Raw genomic sequence first — 21,776 nt, 5'->3', positions numbered from 1 at the left:
TTTTATAATTATTTCCAGCAGTTTACCCCATTGCATTTTAGTACTACTAGAAAGATAATCAAAAGTTTTTTAAAAGTTTATATTTGGTAATTTTGAATAATCTGCAACCTTTTTTCCGTTCATTTTAGATGGAAAACAGCCGAAAAATGGTTTCTTGATGCTTTGGAAAAAATTAAAGCAATTGGGAACGAGGTATTCTTTGTTGTATCTGTAAATACACACATACATACCCCTGAGTGTTCACTGTTAAATGAGGAAAATCTCATTGCCTTCAAAGATGATAAGCTGATATTTTCATAACAAGCAGCTGTTAATGTTTGCATTGTCAGTTAACTGTTTTACCACATGGTAAGAAATGAAGTTTTTTGCCTAATTAAGAGGGCAAATGTTGGGCCTTTGCTTCTTAAATGGGCTCTAGCTTTGAAATGGGAGAGGCATCAGAACAGATTGGATGATTATTTGAAGCTAGGAATAGTCGTTGGTTTGCGGAAACTGTTGGGCACTGTAGCGTCTGATGTAACATTCCTCCTCTAGAACTTCAGAGAGCGTCTTTGACTGAAGGGTAAATAAAGTATAGCGGCAGGTCCCACTTCTGAAAGGATAGGGATGGGATAGGTATTACTGAAATTCACACCTTTTGTTGGTGTTACTGCATACTGAGTGTGTATTTGGGCCTTTCCATTTTAAAATATTTGATTGCTTCTGTTGCATGAACGATGTACCCCATGAATTGCTGCTTATGAGTTATCCTAACAATTATCAAGGATGTGCATATACTGATATGACGTAAAAGTAGTAACAATTTTAGATGCCATAAACTTGCATAGGTAAGAGATTTGCATGATGCTCTTCTGTTTCATCCGTGCCTGTTTTGTTTCATTCTATTTTGATTTTCACTTCTCAGCTTCCTGCTGTTCCTGTTTGTGCACACCTGCCCACAGTTTTCTTCTCCCTTGGCTGTTAGCTTTCTCTGCTGTTACAGACACAGCTTTGCCTTCCTGCCTAGCGATCTGCCTGTCCCCATAGACACAGCTTTGTTTACTTTGGTCTCTCATGTCATCTGAACTTATAAACACTATTCCTGTGTTTGCACATGCATGTATATAAAGCAGGTGCCTCTGCCACATAGTCTTGGTTAGTTCTGGATAATCCAAGTGTTTTGTTAATAGGGGATTGCCACTTGCCACCTTGTCAGTTTTCAGATGGGGTTAGCAGCATCAGCGTCGCCTAGAAGCCTGCCAGAAGTGCAGAATCTCACACCAACTGAATCAAAATCTGCAGTTTTAGCAAGATCCCCAGGGGATTATCATGCACAGAAAAGTTTGAGAAGCACTTTCCTAAACCATACTTTAGGTTCAACTGAACCTGTATTCTTTGATGATTAAGAGGCAGTAAATTTAGAGTCTTACAGAAATTTAATGGTTTTAAGTATGAAAGCACAATACTATTGAAATGTCAAAATGCCCATTAAAAAGCTATACGAAGAGGGGGAAAATATTGACTTTATTAGAAACTGCGGCAAATGTTAAAGAGAAATAATCATGCCTAAGAGTCATTAAATGATTTGTTTTTCATTCACATGGGCTGTGCCTCCTAGAACTGGTCTCAATAGAGATAGAGAATCTGTGGCTCAGGTCTGTTCATTCATTTAGTTGACATATATTTAATGAGCCATAGGCTCTGAGCTAGGCGTTGGGATGCAACGGGCAATGAGTTTACTATTTCCTGACCTCAGATCAACTGGGGAATATAAATAAGTAAATTGGTGGTGAAATACGGTACAATTGAGGAACTAAAGGTGCCCACAGAGAAAGGCAGTTCACCCAGAAATGAGCCTTTTGCATACACCTCAGTCCTGAACGTCATCACACATTAGCCAGGCAAAAATTAGGGCAAGGGTATTTCAGTATTTGCAAAAATTGGAGCTAATTCAGTATGACTTGGATTTTGAGTTCACAGAGAATGTTAAGGAGTGGGTCAAGAGGGTTAAGTGTGGGTCACTAAGGGCCCAGAATGAAAGAGTTTGTACCTTATCCTGAGGAGAGTGGGAATACAAAGGGATTTAAGAAGGAAACAATCTGGTCAGACTTTTATGATTGGGGCCCAGATTTGACTCTGTTAATGAGGAAGGTGAGGATTACATAGGTTGGAGTTACGCCTAGCAGTTAGAAGGAACCAGGCCTGGTGTGCTTCGTGGAAGGGTCAGAGGGGATGGGGGTACCATTCACTGGACTGGAGGGGCACTCAGCAGCAGTTAGGTCAGGAGCTGGGATGGCCAGGGAGAGACGGGTGTGGTGTGTAGCACACCGAACTTAAAGTGCTTGTAACATTTCCAAGCAGAGGTATTTAGCAGGCAGATGGATAGAGAGGTCTGGTGTTTGAGGGAAAGCTCTGAGCTGCAGATACTCATTTGAACTCCAGCAGGGATAGGTTCTTGGATCAACTTGTCCTAATGATAACAGAGTCCTCAGAAGTCTCCTAGTAGGGAAGAAAGGGAGATAGATAAGCCAGCAGTTACCCTGGCCTTGTGGCGTGCTGGAGGCGCACACCGGGAGACAGCCCAGCTTGCAAGGCGTGAAATAATTCAGTGCAAACATGTCAGGCTGAACCGTGACATATATAACTCGTGGGCTTGATGTTGCTATGTTTTAGGTAACAGTTGACAAATGGGAACCTTTGTTGAACAACTTGGGGCATGTCTGCAGAAAACTTAAGTAAGTGAAGTAGAGCATTTTCAGAAATATACTTTGTGACTCAAAGTTTACTTAATTCTGAATACTTTGTCATATTTTTATTTCATGAGATCCACCAGCTTTCTTGTACTTGGCTGCTCAGGTATAATTAGCATCAAAATCAGCTTTTATTATTTATCTCTGTGGTGTAATTTTATTTAGAAACATTGAGATTTTTACTTTTTTATATGAAAATTTAGTGTTCAAAATTAATTCAGAAGAATTAGGACAGTAAGATATAATTAAAATCCTATCCATAGTCTAACTGTTTTCTGCTAGAGGTTTTGTGGTGTGATAAACAGGCAACAGTTGAAAAATGGGTTTTTTGGTTAAATAAGTCTGGGCAATTTTAGGTTACTCAAGATTTAACAAGTGTTTCTATTGCAGGATTTCTTTGAGTCTTTACTGTGTATTACAAGCTTATGGCATTTTCCAAAGTTTAATTGAGGATAAAACATTTTTTTCACAAAAGACTTTACAAGTCAAGTATTCCAGAGAACTCTGGGGAGCACTTTTCTAAGTAAATCTTTTGGACCTTAAAGCAATACACCTTGGCTGCTTTTATTTGCCCCTGATATGGGACACTGTCACCTAAGAGGGGGGTGTGTGGGAAGGACACAGCCAGGAGGCAGGGACTGGGGTTCTGGTTGCAGTGTCCCACTAGACATCAGAAGGAATACAGCAGACATCCCTGCAGGAGTGCCCTTGGCTGGAGGAGGGAGCAGGCCTGGAGGATGCATTTAGAGGGCACATTGAGCTGTGTGAGAGTAGGTGTGGAGGACGTTCAGCAGTCTAGACTGCTGCTGTTATCGAGATGGTGTTTCTTGGGTGTTGATATGGATGGACTCATCTTAGACTTCGGGATTTAGTGCTTTTCCTGTGGCCAGTGACTGTTTTCTCCCCCACAGAAAGTACGCCGAGGCCTTGGATTACCACCGCCAGGCACTGGTGTTGATTCCTCAGAACGCATCCACCTACTCCGCTATCGGATATATCCACAGTCTGATGGGCAACTTTGAAAATGCTGTGGACTACTTCCACACAGTATGTCTTTTCTTCGTACCTAATTTTAAATCTGGTTGACACTGACCACTTCCTTTTTTGAAATATTTTTTCTAGGTAATATTTACTTTTTTAATAATCTTTAGGCAACCTTATGTTTTATTCTTTTCTTTGCAGAGCAAAGCATGTAGGTGTTGTACAGTACTCATCAAATTAGAAACAAGCATAAGTCCTGTCCTCAGGGTTTGCAGGGAAGTGCGCAGGTGCCCAGCGGCACTCGCCAGCCATCTGAGTGCTGAGCACGGCGTTGTCTGTCCACGTAGGCCCTTTGGGAACTCCCTGTCTTTCTGTTGATGACTTTTACAATTAATCCGCTTAGATCACTTTAGTAGATGAACAAAACAGTCTGTGCAGTCATCACAAGGAAAGAACCTTTCCTTATTCCATGTACCATATTCCATCAAATTTAAGACACCATGAGTAAGCAGGATGACCATAAAAAAGTGCTGCTAATTAAAACATAATTTTTTCCTGTCACTTAATTTTTTTGTATTTAGAGAAAATATTCTTGAACATATTTAGGCAGATTTGTATTACTCTAGTACATACCTAGAAATGTACATGTAAGTGAAATAAATGGTTGCAATATTCAACCCAGAGGGCCAGCATCTGTGTTTTCCCAAAATAGTGCCCTGATGCTAGCTCACATACCCAGTTCCTGGCTCTGGGTTTCCTCCCAGCCACAGACACCTGCTTTCCAACTCTCTGTCTCTCATCCCTCTCAGTCTGCTGAAGTGTCAATGGAGGGTTTTTAGAAAACCACAATCCCCACATCTGTTTAAGTGTTCCTCAGGAGGGTTTTTAGAAAACCACAATCCCCGTATCTGTTTAAGTGTTCCTCACATGGTTTGTGATCTAGTCTGTGCTGCCAGCATAACCACCAAGTCCGTGCTGCTCAGGCAGGTTTTACCTACGTCACAGTGGTGGCTGGTTGATGGCAGTAATAGGAAACCACAGGTAAAAGGGAAGAAGTGTTCGCATTTGAGAAAATGTGGGTCTTAGAATCAATGAACTAATGCTATTTGGAAAAAGAGATAAAATATGAGAAAATGTATCAAAGATAAACTCATGAGCGGTTTGTAACTGATTTTCAGGAGTTCATTATAGATTTTGAGGTTCGATGAAGTCGTGAAGGTACCGTGATGGTACCAGAGCACTGAGCTCGTCAGAGGTTTGGACTAAGCACAGTTTCTAGTCCTGTATAATCTTTTAAATATGTATATTTGAGTGTTGTATAATTTACCTTTCTTCTGAGATCTGATTAATACAGAAGGCTCGGCTGGGCTGGGCACGTGGGCTCACACCTGTAATACCAGCACTTTGGGAGGCTGAGGCGGGCAGATCACGAGGTCAAGAGATCAAGACCATCCTGACCAATATGGTGAAACCCCGTCTCTACTAAAAATACAAAAATCAGCTGGGCACGTGCCTGTAGTCCCAGCTACTAGCCCTGTGCCTCAGTCCTAGGCTGAGGCAGGAGACTTGCTTGAACCCAGGAGGCGGAGGTTGCAGTGAGCTGAGATCATGCCACTGCACTCCAGCCTGGCGATAGAGTGAGACTGTGTCTGAAAACAAACAAACAAACAAACAAACAAACAAATACAGAAGGCTCAGAGAACTCTGTATGGAGATAGAACTTTTTTTTTTCTTTTGAGATAGAATTTTGCTTTGTTGCCCAGGCTAGAGTGCAGTGGTGCGATCTTGGCTCACTGCAACCTCCACCTCCCAGCAATTTTCCTGCCTCAGCCTCCCAAGTAGCTGGAATTACAGGCACCTGCCACCATGCCCGGCTAATTTTTGTATTTTTTATTAGAGACGGGGTTTCACCATGTTGGCCAGGCTGGTCTGGAACTCCTGACCCCAGGTGATCCGCCCGCCTAGGCCTCCCAAAGTGCTGCGATTACAGGCATGAGCCACTGTGCCCAGTTGAGATAGAACTTTTTAAAAAATCTTTTTTGGTGTAGGTTTCCAGCATAAGAAAACAGAATGGTGTGATGAACCTCCATGACCCATAACCAACTTCAACAGTCATCGGCTCATGGCCAGCCATCGGCTCGTGTAGTTCTGTCCCCACTAACAGTGCCACTTCCCCCACCCTGGATGCCCTGGAATATTTTGAAATGAATCAGTGTGGTAATATTTCTAAACAAAAGATAAGGAAATACATTTTCTTTTAATAACCATGCTGAATCTTTTATGGCAGGCCCTTGGTCTTAGGCGAGATGATACATTTTCTGTTACAATGCTTGGTCATTGCATCGAAATGTACATTGGTGATTCTGAAGCTTATATCGGTAAGATGATCATTATTCTTATTGGTATTGTACTCCATTTTTTAGGTTGTCATATGTCTCTGTTTATGTTTCTCATATTCTCATCTGAGGTTCCAAGTTTATCTTTCTAACCATTTGTGCTGCATTAAAAACAAGAAACTCCATTTATTTTATTGGAACAATGCTGTGGGGAGTTAGTGACTCACTGAGGATGCATTCAGTTTAAAGTTGAATACTTGCTTGTGGAAAATACCGCTACAGAGTAAGTGTAAAGCACTTTGATAGAAGGACGCATCTGTTTCTATAATGGAAAAAGAAATCTTGGCAACATTTTTCTAATACACAATCGAAGGGGCTCTGTCATTATTTTAAATGCAGGGTATAACAATACAAATCTTTACATTTCAATGGAATGTTGAGATGCCATACATTTCCATAACAGTGAATAAGTAATAGCATAAGTTTGGATGGAATTGCTGTACTTGGGCACTCGTTTAGTTATAAACATTACATGATCAGGAGGATGTGGTAAGGTTAAATCTTGAGATCTAGGATAGGAAAGTTTCAAGCCTGCTAACTCCCATTCCTACTAAAGTAATTTCTTTCTGTTTTTGAGACGGAGTTTCACTCTGTTGCCCAGGCTGGGGTGCAATGGCACGATCTTGGCTCACCACAACCCCTGCCTCCCGGGTTTAAGCCATTCTCCCACCTCAGCCTCCCGAGTAGCTGGGATTACAGGCATGTGCCACCACGCCTAGCTAATTTTGTATTTTTAGTAGAGACTGGTCTTCTCCATGTTCAGGCCAGACTGGTCTTGAACTCCTGACCTCAGGTGATCCGCCTGCCTCAGCCTCTCAAAGTGTTGGGATAACAGGCATGAGCCACTGTGCCCGGCCCCTACTAAAGTAATTTCTGATGTAATTTCCCCAAAAGTCAAAAAGGTCAGGTAATGTGATAGAAAACAGAGCAGAGCCTTAGATTTTGAGAAGGGCTTGTCTGCTTATGTGTCTTGGGGTTCCCTGAGGGAAACAGGTTTCTCCTAAAACGGGGTCTGTGGTGCCCTCTGGTTTTCCCAAGGAGCCCGAGGCTGTCAGAAATTACCTTGGGTCCTTTCATGTGGGCATCCAGAGTGGCAAGAAGACAGACGGGAGAAATAATCCAGTCAACTGAGAACAACAACAAAAAATGAGTAATACCCATTGTAAAGTAGGATAAACTGAAGCACATCACAGTTTAAACATGCATGTTCACATAGCGTTAAGCTCCACAGCTCACTCTCTTAACCATCCTGTAATTGTGCCTGCTCTATGCCCAGTCACTGATGCACTTGTGTGGTAGCTCATGGCACACTTAGCAAACAGCTTCCCTGTCCCCTTAGAACCTGGGTTTCATTTCTGGCTCTACAGCAGTATAAACAATTTTTCTCTGAATGTGTTGGGTTCTATCCTTATATGTCTCAAGTTTTATTAATATTACTGAATGTTATAGGGGGCTGTGATATAAATAAAGGAATGTATGAGGTTAAGCAGTATTCAAATATCTATATGCTTTAAAACATTCAGTCAATGTATTGAGAAACACACCTAATAAACTATAGTGAATCTACTCTGGATGAAAATTTAGAGAATATCTCTTCAAAAGAAGCTATGTAGGCCAGGCGTGGTGGCTCATGCCTGTAATCCTAGCACTTTGGGAGGCCAAGGCAGGCAGAGGTCAGGAGGTCAAGACCCACCTGGCCAACATGGTGAAACCCTGCCCCTACTAAAAAGAGAAAAACAAAAAACAAAACTACCCAGGCATAGTGGCACACATGTGTAGTCCCAGCTACTCGGGAGGCTGAGGCAGGAGAATCACTTGAACCCGGGAGGCAGAGGTTGCAGTGAGCCAAGATTGCGCCACTGTACTCCAGCCTGGGTGACAGAGCCCATCTCAAAAAGAAAAAAAAGCTATATATTGGTAGTTATGCATATTCTTATATATATTAACGGTATTTTACATGCTTATAACCTTAAAAATAATTGAAAAGTGTCAAAATTATATGCCTTATACATTTCTTTGGGCTTGAAAATGATACAATATAGGTTGTTTAAAGTGGTCACTAAAATGTATAAATTTCTAGATAATCACTAAAAAAGAAAGTTCATACCAAAAGTAGTAATACTAGGAATAAAAGAGGGCTCAGCACTGCCTTTGGGAGAGGAAGGGTCCAGAGTGGCATGTTTTTAAAGTCCTTCTCCAGCCTGCCATGAAACATGGCTGGATTTTTCTCGTTGTCCTGTGTAACCTCCCTTAGTTTATCATAGTTTACTGCCTTAGTTACGCTCTCATTCCTCCAAGGAGAACCTCAAGAAATTTAGGTAACACCAGAGTGTGGCCCCAGCCAGTTGCCTGCCCTCAGTTACCAAGGAGCAATTAGGTAGGAAATGGCCACTGAAAACAAGAAAAGGACTCGGGTCCCTCATCCAAACTGGGCAGTGGTGGCCAGGCACTTCCACACGGAAATCTTTCACTTCACCAGTGTCCCCAGCCAGAGACCCGCAGTTGTCTCTGTGCTTAGGTGCTATCCACTGAGGGTCCCGAGTTGGAAAAGGGAAATAGGCGGGGAGTTCCCCTGTATAGAGCAGAGGGATCCCCACATGGCCATAGCTCCAGCTCATGCCCACAAATGAAGGCTCTCTAGAGAGGAAGAAGAAAAGAAAAATAAATCCCAAAATTTGGGCTTACCGCCTGACTGGCTCACCAAAATATGTTACTGGTGTGGAAGGTCTTCACTACAAGTCGTCCAGGTTCTTGGCATGGTGAAAAAAGATTGAATAAAACACACAAAGCAGTGGAAGACGAAAGCATGGGTGTATTGAAGTGAAAGTACACGCCACACAGTGGGAGCCGGTTTGAGCAAGTAGCTGATGAGCCCCAGTTGGGGTTTAAGTACCCTTAGGGGTTTCCTGTTGGCTACACCCTATGCAAATGAAGGATTGGTCTGTGGCCAATCAGAGGCTGAAGTGAAGTTACACCCTATGCAAATGAAGACTGTGACCAATCAGAGGCCGAAGTGAAGGCGTCCTGTCTTTAGACCCTATTCTGCCTCAGGAAGCAAATAAAGGCGCTCAACATCATTACTTACCAGGGAAATGAAACTAAAACCATAGTGATGGTGTGTGCCTCTAGTGCCACCTACTCGGGGCTGAGGCTGGAGGATTGCTGGAGCCCAGGAGATCAAAGCTGCAGCAATCACACCACTGCACTCCAGCCTGAGCAACAGAGTGAAAATCCTGTCTCAAAAAAGTAATATAAATAAAACCACAGTGAGAAACCAGTACACACCCACCAGAATGGCTGAAAGTACAGTATGTGGTGTTGGTGTGATGTGGAGCAACTGGAACTCTCATAGATTGACTACTAGTGGGTTATAAAAGGGTAAAGTCTTTTTGGGAAACTGCTTAACATCATAGTAAAGTTAAGCCTATTATATCAGTTCTCTATTGCTGCCTAACCACTCCAAAACCTCAACCAACAATGTATTATTTTTACAATTCTGTGGGTTGAGTGACCCATTTGCGGGTCTTCTCTAGGTTTACCCACGCAGCTGTGGTTAGCAGATACTTGACTGGGTAGATGGTCTAAAATGGTATCATTTTCCAGTAGGGAGCTCAGCTTGGGTGCTAAGTCTCTCTCTCTCTGGGGCTTTCATCTTAGGTTTCTTTGTAGCACGATGTTCTCAGGGTTCTAAAGGACAAGAACCGAAGTTCAGGACCTCTTGAAAATTCAGAGTTGCACAACGTTCTGTTCCATCAGTACAAGTCTCATAAGCTCAGAGTCAGTGTGGGAGGGGCTGTACCAGGGCGAGGGTGCTGGGAGGTGTGATTCATTGGGGTGGGTGTGAGGGTGATTGGCCATACTGATTCTGTGATGTAGCAGTTGTGCTCCCAGGTGTGAGCCCAACGGAAGCAAGTGCTTCTGTCCACTAAAGGTCACAAACGAGTATTCATAGCTTTATTCATAATAGCACCTAACTGGAAATGACTCAAAACGTCCACCAGTAGGAGAGAGGAGAAATAAATTGTGACATGTTCATACAGTGGAATACTATATTATTTGAAAGACTACTGAATCATTTAGAAACATGGATCAATTTCACAGATTTTTAAAAATTTTTAATTATTACTATTTTTTTTTTCTGAAAGGGAGTTTCAGTCGCCCAGGCTGGAGTGCAGTTGTGCAATCTCGGCTTACTTCAACCTCCGCCTTCTGGGTTCAAGCAATTCTCCTGCCTCAGCCTCCCGAGTAGCTAGGATTACAGGCGCATGCCACCCCACCTAGCTAAGTTTTTGTATTTTTAGTAGAGATGGGGTTTCACCATGTTGGCCAGGCTGGTCTCGAATTCCTGACCTCGGGTGATCCAGCTGCCTCGGTCTCCCAGAGTGCTGGGATTACAGGCATGAGCCACCACGCCTGGCAAATTTCACAGATTTTTGACAAAAATATGAATATCTACTAATTACTTCCATTTATAAGATTAGTGTATTAGTCCATTCTCGCGTTACTATAAAGAAATACCTGAGCCTGGGTAATTTATAAGAAAAGAAATGTAATTGGCTCACAGTTCTGCAGGCTATCCAGGAAGCATGATGCTGGCATCTGCTTGGCTTCTGGGGAGGCCTCAGAAAACCTGAAATCATGGCAGAAGGCTAAGTGGGGAGCCACCACTTCACATATCTGGAACAGGAGGGATTGAGAAAGGGAGGAGGTGCTACACACTTTAAACAGCCAGAACTGACTGTCATGAGAACAGCACCAAGAGGATGGCAGTAAACCATCCAGGAGAAACCACCCCCATGATCCGATCACCTCCCACCAGGCCCCACCTTCCAACATAGAGGATTACATTTCAACCTGAGATTTGGTGGGACACGGATCCAAACCATATCAATTAGTAATGAACAAAACTAATTGATAGTGATAGAAAGGTCCATACAATGCTCATTTCAGGCTTGGGAAAGCTGGCAGTATTGACTAGGAGTGGGCACAGGGTGGTCTTACGGAGCTGTGCATGTTCTGTGCCCTTCTGGCGGTGGTCATGTGGGATGCATGTATGTAGCGTTCATTCAGTCATGTGCTTAAGGAGATTCACACTTGACTCTTGGTTTTAGCTCAGTTTTAAAAAACAAATGTAAGCTCTGGTTTCCTAGAGATGTTGGGTTGAAACCTCAGCTCTGCCCCTTGGCAGCCCTGTGGCCAGAAAGGCAAGTCTGAGCCTTAGTTTCGTCATTTGTTCGAGGGAAGTTCATAGGAAGCTAAATAAAGGCTGGAGAGTTGATAATGAGTCAGAGGGACGTCTCCTTGACCTTGCAGAAGAGATTTACCATTCATGTCATTTTTATCTTTAGGAGGTTTGCATGTCATTATCTGCCAAACTACCTATTCCTGAAAGCTATTGGTTTGAACTGTGTAAAACTCATTTTGTTTATGTCGAATGATTGTAAATGATCGTACCTAATATATCTGTTCAGATCTGTTCCAATTTATATTACCCTTAAGGTTTTAATATATGGGAAATGAATTTTATTTCATTGTGGCTTCTGTGTGCATAAGATTGGTGACTATACTCAGTGGGCACAGCAGTTCTTTTATTTTTTTGCGACAGAATCTAGCTCTGTCAGCCAGGCTGGAGTGCAGTGGCACGATCTCAGCTCACTGCAAGCTCCGCCTCCCAGGTTCACGCCATTCTCCTGCCTCAGCCTCCTGAGTAGCTGGGATTCCAGGCACCTACCACCACGCCCGGCTAATTTTTTTGTATTTTTTTTTAGTAGAGACGGGGTTTCACCGTGTTAGCCTGGATAGTCTCAATCTCCCTGCCCACCTTGGCCTCCCAAAGTGCTGGGATTACAGGTGTGAGCCATCCCTTGCGGCCACACAATGCAGGTCTTATCTGTAACAGCTGAGAAAAAAGTTGCCCACAGGCCTTATCCGTATTGAGGCGGCCTTGGAAATAGGGCAGCTGTTGAAACCCTGGAGCCGCAACTGCCTGTGCTTCTAAAAGTCTCCTGACACCTCCTTTGCAAATGGTGGAAAACAAATGAAAAAGAAGAAAAAGATTGGAATGTTGTTTTCCTTCTGCTCTCAACTTGTGCTCTTAAAAGTATAATTTGACTTAAATGACAGAGATGGTATATAATGATGGAAATGATAGATGTTTGATGGAGTTTTATATTTTATTCTAAATAGTATAATCTGACTTAAATGATAGAGATGGTGTTATATAACAATAGAAATGATAAATGATGGAATTTCTTATTTTATTCTAATTGTAGTATTTCTTTTTAGGAGCAGACATTAAAGACAAATTAAAATGTTATGACTTTGATGTGCATACAATGAAGACACTAAAAAACATTATTTCACCTCCGTGGGATTTCAGGGAATTTGAAGTAGAAAAACAGACTGCAGAAGAAACGGGGCTTACGCCATTGGAAACCTCAAGGAAAACTCCAGATTCCAGACCTTCCTTGGAAGAAACCTTTGAAATTGAAATGAATGAAAGTGACATGATGTTAGAGACGTCTATGTCAGACCACAGCACGTGACTCCAGTCAGTGGTCCTGGTCCCGCTGTCCCGGTCGGTGTAGGTTAGTATTCTCTCACATCCTCTCCATGGCTTAAGAACGTCCCACTTCCTAACGTGACTCCAAACTGCATCTCTACATTTAGGAACAGAGACCCGCCTTAAGAGACTGGATCGCACACCTTTGCAACAGATGTGTTCTGATTCTCTGAACCTACAAAATAGTTATACGTAGTGGAATAAAGAAGGTAAACCATCTGTTATGTCTTTTTTTTATTTTTCTTTTCCAATAAACTTTTTGGACTAATTTTAGATTTACAGAAAAATGGCAGTACAGAGAGCTTCTAGGTGCCCCTCACCTAGTTTCCCCCATTGTTAACCTCTTACGTTACCATGGAATATTTGTCATGACTAAGAAACCAACATTGGTAGTTACCATTAACTAAAATCCAGCCTTTATTTGGATTTCACCAGTTTTTCCCTAATGTCTGCTTTCTGTCCCAGAGTCCCATCCAGGCGCACATTGCATTTAGTCATCCCGTCTCCTTTGCGGTCTCTCGCCTGTGACAGTTCCTCAGACTTCCCTTGTTTCTCATGACCCTGACAGTTCTGAGGAGTACTGGCCAGGCAGTCTGAAGAATGTCCCTCCATTGGAGTTGGTCTGATGTTTCTGAAGCACCTTTCTCATCACATCCTGCTGGGTGGTCGTAACCACCACACCAGCTATCCCAGGCAGTGCTGACCTTGGCCACCTGGTCACGGTGTCTGCCAGGTTTCTCCACTGTCAAGTTCCTGTGTTTCCCTTTCCATACTCTGTGGGTTGAGGAGGTTTAAGCTCCAACCCCGGGAGAGAGCAGTATCTGTGCATGTTATTCTTCTTGAAGATTTGCTTCTTCTCTCCTGTTTATTCAGTCATTTATCAGTATGGACTCGTGTACCTACAGGCATGTCTTGGGGACATTGCAGTTTTGGTTCCAAACTGGCGAAATAAAGCAAATACCACAATAAAACAAGTTTCACAAATTGTTTGGTTTCCCAGTACATATAAAAGTTACGTTTATACTATAGTCTATTAAGTACGTAATAGCATTATGTCCAAAAAACAGTATACATAGCTTAATTTAAAAATACTTTCAGGAATTCGAGACCAGCCTGGCCAACATGGCAAAACCCTGTTTCTACTAAAATACAGAAATTAGCCGGGTGGGGTGGCACGTGCCTTGTAATAGCAGCTACTTGGGGGGCTGAGGCAGGAGAATCATCTGAACCCCAGAGGCAGAGGTTGCAGTGAGCTGGACAGCACACCCACCACTGCACTCCAGCCTGGGCAACAGAGTGAGACTCCATTTAAAAAAAAAAAAAAAAGAACACTTTATTGTTAAAAAAATGCCTTTAACATTTAAGCCTTTAGCAAGTTGTAATCTTTTTGTTAACGGAGGGTCTTGCCTCCATGTGGATGGCTGATGATGATGGTTGCTGAAGGCTGGGGTGACTGGTAACTTCTTCAAATAAGACAGTGAAGTTTGCTGCATTGATTGACTCTGATGAAAGATTTCTCTGTAGCATGTGATGCTGTTTGACAATGTATTACAGTAGAATGTCTTTCAAAACTGGAGTTAATCCTCTCAAACCCCGATGCTGCTTTATCAGCTAAATGTATGGAATCTTCTAAATCCTTTGTTGTTGTTTCAACAATGTTCACAGTATCTTCACCAGGAGTAGATTCCGTTTTAAGAAACTATTTTCTGTGCTTATCCATAGAGAGCAACTCATCTATTAAAGTTTTATCATGAGATTGCAGCAATTGAGTCACATCTTTAGGCTCCATTTTTAGATTTTATTCCTTTTTATTTATTTGTATATTTTTTGACACAGGGTCTCATGTGTTGCCCAGGCTCATCTTGAACTCCTGGGTTCAAGCAGCCCTCTCACTTCGGCCTCCCAAGTAGCTGGGATTACCGGTACACACCACCACGCCCAGCTTCACTTCTGATTTTAGTTATCTTGCTATTAGATCACCACATGCTGCAAGCAACTTCTTCCAAACTCCCATTTTGACCACTTCTCATGAATCACAAATGTTCTTAATGGCATTTAGAATGGTGAATCCTTTCCAGAAAGTTTTCTGTGTTCTTTGCCCAGATCCATCTGAGGAATCACTCTATGGCAGCTATAGCCTTACAAAACGTATTTCCTAAAAGATAAGACTTGAAATTCAAAAATGACTCCTTGATCCGTGAGCTGCAGATGGATGTGTTAGCAGCATGCAAACAGCATTTGTCTTGTACATCTCCCACGGAGCTCATGGGTGACCAGGTGCATTGTCAGATTGTCAGTGAGCAGTGATACTTTGAAAGGAATCATTTTCTGAACAGTAGTTCTCAAGGGTAGGCTTAAAATAGTAAACCATACTGTAAACAGAGGTGCTGTCACCTAAACTTTTTCTATTTTTAAAGCACAGGCAGAATAGACTTAGCTCTTAGATTTTCTTCAAAATGTGAATGAGCATTGGCTTTAGTTTAAAGCCTCCAGCTGCATGAGCCCCTCACAAGTCAGCCCGTCCTTTGAAACAAGGCATCGACTCCTCTTCAGCTATGAAAGTCCTAGATGGCATCATATTCCAATATAAGGCTGTTTTGTCTGCATTGATCATCTGCTGTTTAATGTGGCCATCTTCATTAATGATCTTTGCTAGACCATCTAGATGGCTTCTCCATCAGCAATTGCTGTTCCGTCTTGCACTTTTTATGTTGTGGAGATGGCTTCTGTCCTTAAACCTCATGAAAAATCTCTGCTAGTTTCTACCTATTCTTTTGCAGCTCCCTCGCCTCTCTCAGCCTTCATAGAATTGAAGAGAGTTAGGGTCTTGCTCTGGATTAGGCTGGCTTACAGCAATGTTGTGTCTCGTTTGATCTTGTATCCACATCACTCAAACCTTCTCCCTATCAGCAATAAAGCTGTTTCACTTTCGTGTGTTTAATGGAGAAGCACTTTTAATTTCCTTCAATAACTTTTCCTTTGCATTCACAGCTTGACCAACTGTTTGGTGCGAGGCCTTGCATTTGGCCGATTTTGGCTTTTAGTGTGCTTCCTCACTTTCCGGCCATTATTTCTTTAGGGGTTTTTGTTGTTGTTGTTTGTTTGCCCTTTTTCTCACTTGTTGGGATTCCTAAATGCGTGTGTTGGTATTTCTGATGGTGTCCTATGGGTCCCATAGGTTCTGTTCTTGTTCTCCTCAGACTGGGTAACTTCAACTGCCTTCTCTTCACCTTTGCTAATTCTGCCTGCTGAAGTCTGCTGCTGAATCCTTTCAGTGAATGCTTTTAATCTCGGCTGCTGTGTTTTTCAGTTCCTGAGTTTCTATTTGGTTCCTTTTTATCATTTCTGTCTCTGTTCACATTTTCTATTTGTTCATACATCACTCTCCTGGTTCCTTTAGTCCGTTTTCCAGGGTTTCTGCTAGCCCTGTGAGCATATTAATACAGTTGATGAACATCTTTGACTAGTAATTCTAGTATCTGGGCTTCCTCAGGGACAGTTTGTGTCATATTCTTTTTTTCCCATAAGTCAGCCGTATTTTCCATTATTTGTGTGCTTTGTAATTTTGTGTTGAGAACTGTACAGTTTGAATATGACACTGCAGTAGCTCTGGAAATCACAGTATCCCTTTCCTCAAGGATTGCTTCTGTTACATGTTGAGGGCTGCAGTTCATTTGTGTAGTGAATTTTCCAAGTTATTTTTGCAAAGTCTGTATTCCTGAGGTTCCTGGTCTTTTTATTGTCTCTCTGGTCAGCCTGTAACCTGACAGAGATTTCCTTAAGTGTCTGGATCTTTTTTTTGACATGGGGTCTCTGTCACCTAGGCTACAGTGCAGTGGCATGATCATAACTCACCACAGCCTCTAACTCCTTGGCTCAAGGGATCCTCTCGCCTCAGCCTCCCAAGTAGCTAGGACTACAGGAATGCACCACCATGCCTGGCTAATTTATTTATTTTTATTTTTGTAGAGACGCAGTCTCACTATGTTACCCAGGGTGGTCTTGAACTCAGGGGCTCTAATGATCCTCTCGCCTCAGCCTCCCAAAGTGCTGGGATTACAGGCATGAGTAACCACGGCTGGCCCAATATCTGGATTTTTTTTTTTTTTTTTTTGAGACAGTCTCGCTCTGTCGCCTAGGCTGGAGTGCAGTGGCCAGATCTCACCTCACTGCAAGCTCCGCCTCCCGGGTTTACACCATTCTCCTGCCTCAGCCTCCTAAGTAGCTGGGACTACAGGTGCCCGCCACCTCGTCCGGCTACTTTTTGTATTTTCTAGTAGAGACGGGGTTTCACTGTGTTAGCCAGGATGGTCTCGATCTCCTGACCTCGTGTTTATTTTCTTTTTTAAAAGTGTGTATCTCTAAATTTTCTGACAGATGGTATTAGGGAAATTGCTGCAGCCTGAGGGGTCGAGACAAAGGCACGCATCTACGTTGGTCCCTCAGGGCACCATTATATGACCAAAATGCACAGGGTCCTCGCTGAGGACAGGCTGCAGCAGGTACATAGGCTGTCCATCAACACCACCCTCTGAACCAAAAAGCTGCAGTCTCTGCATCATCAAGCCTTCCCCGGGTTGCAGTAAGCATCTGATGAGGTGACAGAGTTAGAAAACCGTTGATTCTGCTAATTTTTTGTCCAGCTTAGTGGTGGTTTTGGCGGAAGAACCAATCAATTCAATCCCTGAAGCTTCCTGCCCTGCCGTTTTCTATGACGTCACTGCTGTCTTTAAATATTAGTCATATTAAAAAAAATATATAGGCTGGGCATGGTGGCTCATGCCTGTAATCCCAGCACTTTGGGAGGCCAAGGTGGGCGGATCACAGGTCAGGAGATAGAGACCATCCTGGCTAACACGGTGAAACCCCGTCTCTACTAAAGATACAAAAAATTAGCCAGGTGTGGTGGCGGGAGCCTGTAATCCCAGCTACTCAGGAGGCTGAGGCAGGAGAATGGCGTGAACCTGGGAGTCGGAGCTTGCAGTGACCTGAGATTGCACCACTGCACTCCAGTCTGGGGGACAGAGCGAGACTGTCTCAAAAAGAAAAAACTATAGCTAAATAATAGTCATATAAAATTGTTTGCAATACTTATCAAAATTCAGTTTAACTTTTGAAAGTCATAGTATTTAAGATAATAAACAGCTATTAATACACTGGTGATGCTTTAAAAAGCTCAGAGAATCAAACAGCCATTGGTGCTGTTATCATTGTGTTCTATAAAATAAATGTGATTCACTGTTCTTTGTAATTTCTACCTCCTAGTATGTGTAAGGTAAAGAATTTGAATTTTACCTATTTTCTCACATACTCATTTGGTGACGTATCCTTTTAACTATTGGTAAATGTTATAGGCTCTCTTGGCCTGTTTTTTATTCCATTGTTTTAACATCTTTTGCAGTTTTCTCACATAAGATTGAAAATTGAATCTATGTGAAATAAGCAGGTGTCTGTCAGTAATGATATTTAAAATATGTCGCAGCTGGATTCCCTGTTTTATAGGAGCATCTGAAATCAGCCATGGCGGAACAGATGGAAATGCCCCATTTGTTGGGGTCAAGAAGGAAAAGTTCTTACATAGTTTTTACACATTTGGCTGGTGATTGATTTTGTGAAAAGATATCTTAAAATTTGGTTTTTTTTTTTTTTTTGAGACGGAGTCTGTGTTGCCCTGGTTATAGTGCAGTGGCATGATATCAGCTCACTGCAACCTCCGCCTCTTGGACTCAAGCAGTTCTCCTGTTTCAGCCTCCTAAGTAGCTGGGATTGTAGGCTCCTGCCACCACACCCAGCTAACTTTTGTATTTTTAGTACAGACGGGGTTTCACCATATTGGCCAGGCTGATCTCAAACTCCTGACCTCAAGTGATGCACCTGCCTCAGCTTCTGAAAGTGCTGGGATTACAGGCCTGAGCCACAGTGCACGGCTTGAAAAGATATGTTTAAACATTTTATTTTAAAAAGGTGATACAAGACAATTTTATTAAATCTCTAATCTTTAAACTTTTTTTTTAAACCTCTTCACTGAGATTAGCAAAAGAATCTTGATATGACTCCTAGGTGATAACTGTACAAGCAAACAACACTCCCACTCTTTTCGTCATTCTAATAAAGAGAGGATTATATGCTTCATTGGTTTAAAGTCCTTTATTCAAACGCTCCTACTCCTAATGTCAGAGGACACGTTACTCTACTTTTTCATAAAAGAAAAACAAACTTGTATAGTTACTACAAAGCATCTACTCACAGCATTATTAACAAATTAGGCATTATACAGAAGTGAATTTTCCAGGCAACCGAACTGCCTTAAACACAAAACTTTTTATCTTAACCTATCTAAAGTGTATTCCCTGTATTTCTACCTTCTGAAGCAGAACGTGATAGCGTTCATTTCTTGAGGATCCCCAGGTGTTAACTCCAGTAAATCTTTTAAGGAGGGCTTTGTTCCCCTTCATACAGTTGAGGGTCTAGCACTGTTGTATGGTGCGTTGAAGACCAGCATTCAGACCCCATTCTGTCTCCAGTCATCACAGTGGAAGTCAGATATTGTGCTGGAAGTTAACGCAGTAATACGTTTGGAGACCATGAGTTACCCCATGCTAAATTAGACTCAAACTAATGTGTTTTCGTGTTTTCATTTTTAAATGGCTTTTCTGTCTCTCTGTCATGTATGCCTCCCCTGTCTTGAGTTGGGGCTAGAAAATCAAGTGACTGAACTTAATTATTTTTAAAACAACTAAAATGAAAGTATTAATAAAGTGCTGAGTTTTTACATTTATTTTTCCTACCAGAGAAAAAAGAAAAACCCATTTAGTTTTCTCACTGATCACTGTTAGGATTTTTTTGGTTTCTGTAAGTGAATGTCCGGTAGGTGAGCCATTACTCTGTTGACAGTGCTTTACGACACAAAATGCAAAGGGTTCAGACACTTGACTAAGCTGTAATTCAGATTAGCAGCAGTGTTAACACCAGTGTTTATGCCTCTTGAGAGTAAAAATAATGTGTCATCGTACTGCCAAGTAATTGTGTTTAGGCCTCTTGAGAGTAAACATAATGTGTCATCGTACTGCCAAGTATTGTTTCTGTTACTACCCAGTTCTTCAGTATCTCATGACAAGTTTATCCTAAAAAGGTGTCCTTCTCACTAACTACAGTGGCCATGTTATCCTTAAGGGAAATACTTGGAAGTGTTATGGTCACCAGCTTCTTCAAGTCACTGTCATCTACCAATGAGATAGGGGCTACCAAGTAACATGTAGCCCAGGGCCACATTCACAGATGGAAGTGTTCAGTTAAGCAAAAGTAAAGTTACATAGTATGCAGCCCACATGAAGAAGGGTTTGGAGATTATTTCTTACTGCTTTGCTTTGGCTGTAAAGTTCTGTACATGTATCAAACAGGAACATTTCAACAGGCTGGCTAATGTGTAGGAAGCTAGATTTTCTTTATGATATAATTTGTCATGTAAAATCATAAATTATTTTACAAGTGTATTTCATTCACTGTATCTTAAAATTCATGTAAAATTTTATTTAAAGATAATTTCATCAAACAGCTGAATTCTAAAATCCTTTTTTTCAAAATCATTTTTCAGAACTTTGCAATAACAGGAAGTAATGAATCAGAAAGGTGTTAAAAAATTGACTTGGGGGGGGAAGAAACATTTGGACATTTTGCTAGCTAGGTTTATAAAATATACACATCCAGCAAACGTTGAGTCCCTTTAGGTATACAGTGCAGTGAAGGGAGAAGTGGAAATACTCACTGTTCTGGGGAAGGTCAAATGAAGGCTCCCTCACGTTGGCTGAGGCCAACGTGGCTTCAGCTGAGAACAGGTCTTTGCAGTGGTGAAGGCAAAACACGAACACAAGAAATACCCTAAGTTACTGTACCTGGTTGTGCCTGGTGAGAGGCGGGACCAGCTTTTTTCTCCATTTGGTAATTTTAGGAAATTTGGCAGAGTTGATAAAGAAAGCCCCGGTGCAAGACTGCTTCATTAAGAATGTGTTATAGGTGGCAGATGCGAAGTTCAACAGTCCTTTTTATTATCCCAGCCTAGTAACATGACTAGAGGTAAAATTAAATATTGAGTTAGATTGTTTAATATTTTAAAACTAGAGGGAAGACATACAAATAGATTGAGAGCAGTTTCTTTCTAATCAGAATATATCTCCTATATTTTAAACACTGCAGGAACAGTCAGACATGTAAAATAAATGGTTTCCACATTGTGCCCCTCCCTATATGGTAAAATATTTTATGTGGCAACCACATTTATCTACTTTTAATCACACACATCATCAGAGCTTTTCATCAGCCTAGTCTTCCCACTCACTGAGGCTGGTCGAGGCACTTTTACCACGGCCATATTTTTGCTAAGATCCCTGCAGACTGTGAACTATGAAAACCAGTTTCTGGGCGGGGTGGCAAAAAGTTTTTCTGTCAGTGACGCCCTTGGTCTCTGGATGTGTTCAAGCCTCAGTGATTTTATTCTCTGGCTTCCTGTGTGTGCTTGAGATTCTTGGGAGAAAGCGTGCTGCAGATAAAATATACAGCCTACATGAGGAAGAGAAGGGGAAAGTCATTTTAAAATAACTTCCATATAAGTTACTGTAATCAAAGTGCTGCTGCCTGTGTGTTCATAAGAAAATATGTGCAAGGGCCCGGATCGGTGGCTCACGTCTGTAATCTCAGCACTTTGAGAGGCCGAGACAGGCGGATAACGAGGTCAGGAGATCGAGACCATCCCGGCCAACATGGCGAAACCCCGTCTCTACTTTAAAAATACAAAAAAAGGCCGGGCGCGGTAGCTCAAGCCTGTAATCCCAGCACTTTGGGAGGCTGAGACGGGTGGATCACGAGGTCAGGAGATCGAGACCATCCTGGCTAACACGGTGAAACCCCATCTCTACTAAAAAATACAAAAAACTAGCCGGGCGAGGTGGCGGGCGCCTGTAGTCCCAGCTACTCGGGAGGCTGAGGCAGGAGAATGGCGTAAACCCGGGAGGCGGAGCTTGCAGTGAGCTGAGATCCGGCCACTGCACTCCAGCCTGGGCAACAGAGCAAGACTACGTGTCAAAAAAAAAAAAACCAAAAACAATTACCCAG

General features: G+C 42.2%; 1 protein-coding gene and 1 long non-coding RNA gene across 8 annotated transcripts in view; one reads left to right on the top strand and one right to left on the bottom strand.

Annotated features, from left to right (window-relative positions):
* CDC16 (cell division cycle 16) overlaps positions 1-13,778 on the top strand; it is a 40,229-nt gene extending 26,451 nt beyond the window's left edge. For 2 of the 7 annotated variants that reach the window (XM_026447164.1, XM_023217714.1), the window contains 6 exons: positions 129-192; positions 2,653-2,714; positions 3,641-3,776; positions 5,998-6,088; positions 12,392-12,693; positions 12,776-12,887. In XM_026447164.1, coding sequence (XP_026302949.1) covers positions 129-192; positions 2,653-2,714; positions 3,641-3,776; positions 5,998-6,088; positions 12,392-12,651 — 613 coding nt within the window. In that variant the 3' untranslated portion in view covers positions 12,652-12,693; positions 12,776-12,887. Of the gene's footprint in view, positions 1-128; positions 193-2,652; positions 2,715-3,640; positions 3,777-5,997; positions 6,089-12,391; positions 12,888-13,133 lie in introns of those variants that run through there. The other 5 variants (XM_023217715.1, XM_023217713.1, XR_002732753.2 and 2 more) reach the window with 4 other exon arrangements.
* Positions 12,925-21,432, bottom strand: LOC111546353. The gene is made up of 2 exons (XR_002732756.1): positions 20,561-21,432; positions 12,925-13,608 (listed from the first exon to the last, which is right to left on the bottom strand). It is a non-coding gene; the product is annotated as an uncharacterized LOC111546353 (long non-coding RNA).
* Between the last annotated feature and the right edge of the window lie 344 nt (positions 21,433-21,776).

Source organism: Piliocolobus tephrosceles, chromosome X, assembly GCF_002776525.5.
Source record: "Piliocolobus tephrosceles isolate RC106 chromosome X, ASM277652v3, whole genome shotgun sequence".
NCBI classification, from domain to species: domain Eukaryota; kingdom Metazoa; phylum Chordata; class Mammalia; order Primates; family Cercopithecidae; genus Piliocolobus; species Piliocolobus tephrosceles.
The sequence above is the reverse complement of the archived record's forward strand: the minus strand, read 5'-3'. Positions and strand labels throughout refer to the sequence as shown.